The sequence below is a fragment of the Neofelis nebulosa genome, chromosome 1 (genome assembly GCF_028018385.1).
Source record: "Neofelis nebulosa isolate mNeoNeb1 chromosome 1, mNeoNeb1.pri, whole genome shotgun sequence".
Classification (NCBI taxonomy): Eukaryota; Metazoa; Chordata; class Mammalia; order Carnivora; family Felidae; genus Neofelis; species Neofelis nebulosa.
The window spans coordinates 201033590-201036022 of record NC_080782.1 but is presented as its reverse complement, the minus strand read 5'-3'; the positions used below and the strand labels follow the sequence as shown (position 1 = coordinate 201036022).

Here is a 2433-nt window from a genome sequence, read left to right as displayed (position 1 = left end):
CCGACTGAGCCATTCAGGTGCCCCAATAATGAACAAATACTTCAGTTTAAATATAAAGGATATTAGGAAGCTTATCAGACAGTTGAGATGAAAGGGGACAGAGAAAAATTCAGTATAGAAAAAAGTAAAAACAAAATAGAATCTAAATTATTGGGCATAATCTCTGTATTCATTGCTCTTAGGCTTTGCATATTGTATGACCAGTACTCCCATTTCTCAGTGAGCAGCCACGCTAAAAAATGGTGTCTATAATTTTTTGCTGCCTCTGTGTTCATTTCCTGATGAGCACATAGTTCCTAAATTTCATTTTTAAAATACCTATATTGCATGGACACTCTTGAGATCTTCCTAGTGGTGAAAAAGGCACCGAGATGACTTTGATATGAAATAATACAACTTCTTACTAAGTTTTTTTCTCCTCTCTGATTTCAGCTTTTAGAGTCAATAACTTCAATGCATCAGAAAACCACAGTAGTTTTTCTTTCTTTCTTTTTCTTATTAATACAGTATTTGTCTGTCTTCCCTCTGTCAAACTGACCCAGCCACTTTCCCCTGGCTGCCTGGGAGGTATAGAAAAAGGAACATACAGGGCAGACAAGATATGGGAAAAAAACCTATGGGAGGTGGAGAAAGCTCCTTCACATGGCAAAGAGGATGAGAAAGGTCACCATCAGGCAAAAGAGCCCCATGACCTCCGAAAGAGTAAAGCCCAGAATGGCATAGGAGAAGAGCTGTTGCTTCAGAGAAAGATTCCTGGCATAACCAATGATGAGGATTCCAAACACGGTCGCAGTCACAGTCACAGAGCCAGCCACTACTACCAAGGGAGACCCAGCCCCTGTGAACTTGGCTGCTATGTCAATGTCCCTTGAAATGGCACTGGCTTGGAAGCTGTAGCTAGGAGTAAATGAGGTCCGGGGACATGGGGTTGCCAAACTGCTGAGGCTCTTATGTGTCAGTGTCTCTGGTGGTTTTAGCTGAGTAGTGCTCCTGACCAAGAAGAGGGTAGAGAAGGACTTTGCATGGGTGTACATTTTCAGGGAATGAGGTGCTATGGCAGGAGAGATGCTCCTAGTGCAGAGAAGACAGTCAAGGTAGTTTTTCTGATTCACATTAATCTGACAAAAAGGAGCAACTCCCTGCTATTAAGGGGCAGGCACTCAATAGCACTTTTACAGTCTTAGAAACTCTCAATATTATCAGGTAATTAGGCATTCAGGGAACTCTTGCTGTATATGTCAGGTTTAGAAATATTCCATTTTTTTGTAGTTACCTGAAGATGTAGACACCTTTTTGACTTTGTAATTGTATGGTCATGCATTCTGACTTTTTCCACAATATGAAATGTTCCCTGTGGTGTTTATTCTAAACTATCAGTGATGATGACCATAATGGACTGACAGTTACTTTTATTTACCATTAAAATCCCCAAAAATGGAGAGAGCTTTGCATAGACTATTTAGAAATTGCTTAGCAAGAGCCTTCCCAATTAAATAATTTTAAATTGTACATTCTTACTGTCAGGCTTTAAAACCTACAAACAAAATGCTGCATTTGATTCACAAAATATATACAAATGGTAATGGTGGTGGTAGAGCAGTGTGAAGCAGCCTGACTTCTCTTTTATATATCTATAAAAATAGGAGAAATGAGTAAATATTTTAAAAAGATTTGAAATTTAGCAAGTGATATTTATTACTTCTGCTTTGCATTCACCATTGTCTGCAAATGTGAATAAAAAGATCTATGTGCAATAGAAAATATCTGTAGTTCACTTGTCAAATGAAGGAGCAGAGGAACTTTTACTAAGATCTAGCTAAGGGTGTCCAAATGCAATTCCACTGAAGACTGCTTCAGTCATCATTTTCTCAAGCCAGGTTCAAAAGGGTGAAGTCAGTTTTTCAAACAAAATTTTAATTATTGCATATGCCCTTTCAAGTCAGTGAAAAACAACCACCTTTCCACTCATCAAGTAATTGTGTTAAATGTCTACAGAGGACACCAGGCTCCAATAGTTCTAGCTGATATACGAACACGTTGTGCTAGTGTTGAATAATGTTCTTATTTTGGATGTGTCAAGGCCAAAGTAGCAAGCTTAATTTAAACATATAGCAAAACATCAGTTTGTTTTCATTTTAAAGTAGAGTTACCAAATTGAAGACCGTTACTATAATAAAACTGTTAAAACAAATTGACAGTCAATATTCTTAAACTTTAATTTGATTAATCCCACTCTTAGCAATTGCGCTATTGCATTATGTATGATCCTTGGTTATGCAATGAAGGAATGAGTAGAGAGTTTCCATAAGTAAATTTTTAACTTCATATTGAACTTTGCAACATATCAGTACTACTTAGAGATTCTAGGTTCAATAAATGCATTATATTATTGTATTTGTCATGACTAAAAGGATGATGTGAACATTCCCAGGT

At 37.2% G+C, this 2433-nt stretch overlaps 1 protein-coding gene across 1 annotated transcript; it reads right to left on the bottom strand.

Moving 5' to 3' along the window:
• Nucleotides 1-595: 595 nt before the first annotated feature.
• On the bottom strand, nucleotides 596-1049 carry LOC131497053 (ATP synthase F(0) complex subunit C2, mitochondrial-like). Its single transcript, XM_058703025.1, has one exon. The coding sequence runs from the start codon at nucleotides 1032-1034 to the stop codon at nucleotides 639-641; it is 396 nt and encodes a 131-aa protein (XP_058559008.1). The 5' UTR covers nucleotides 1035-1049; the 3' UTR covers nucleotides 596-638.
• Between the last annotated feature and the right edge of the window lie 1384 nt (nucleotides 1050-2433).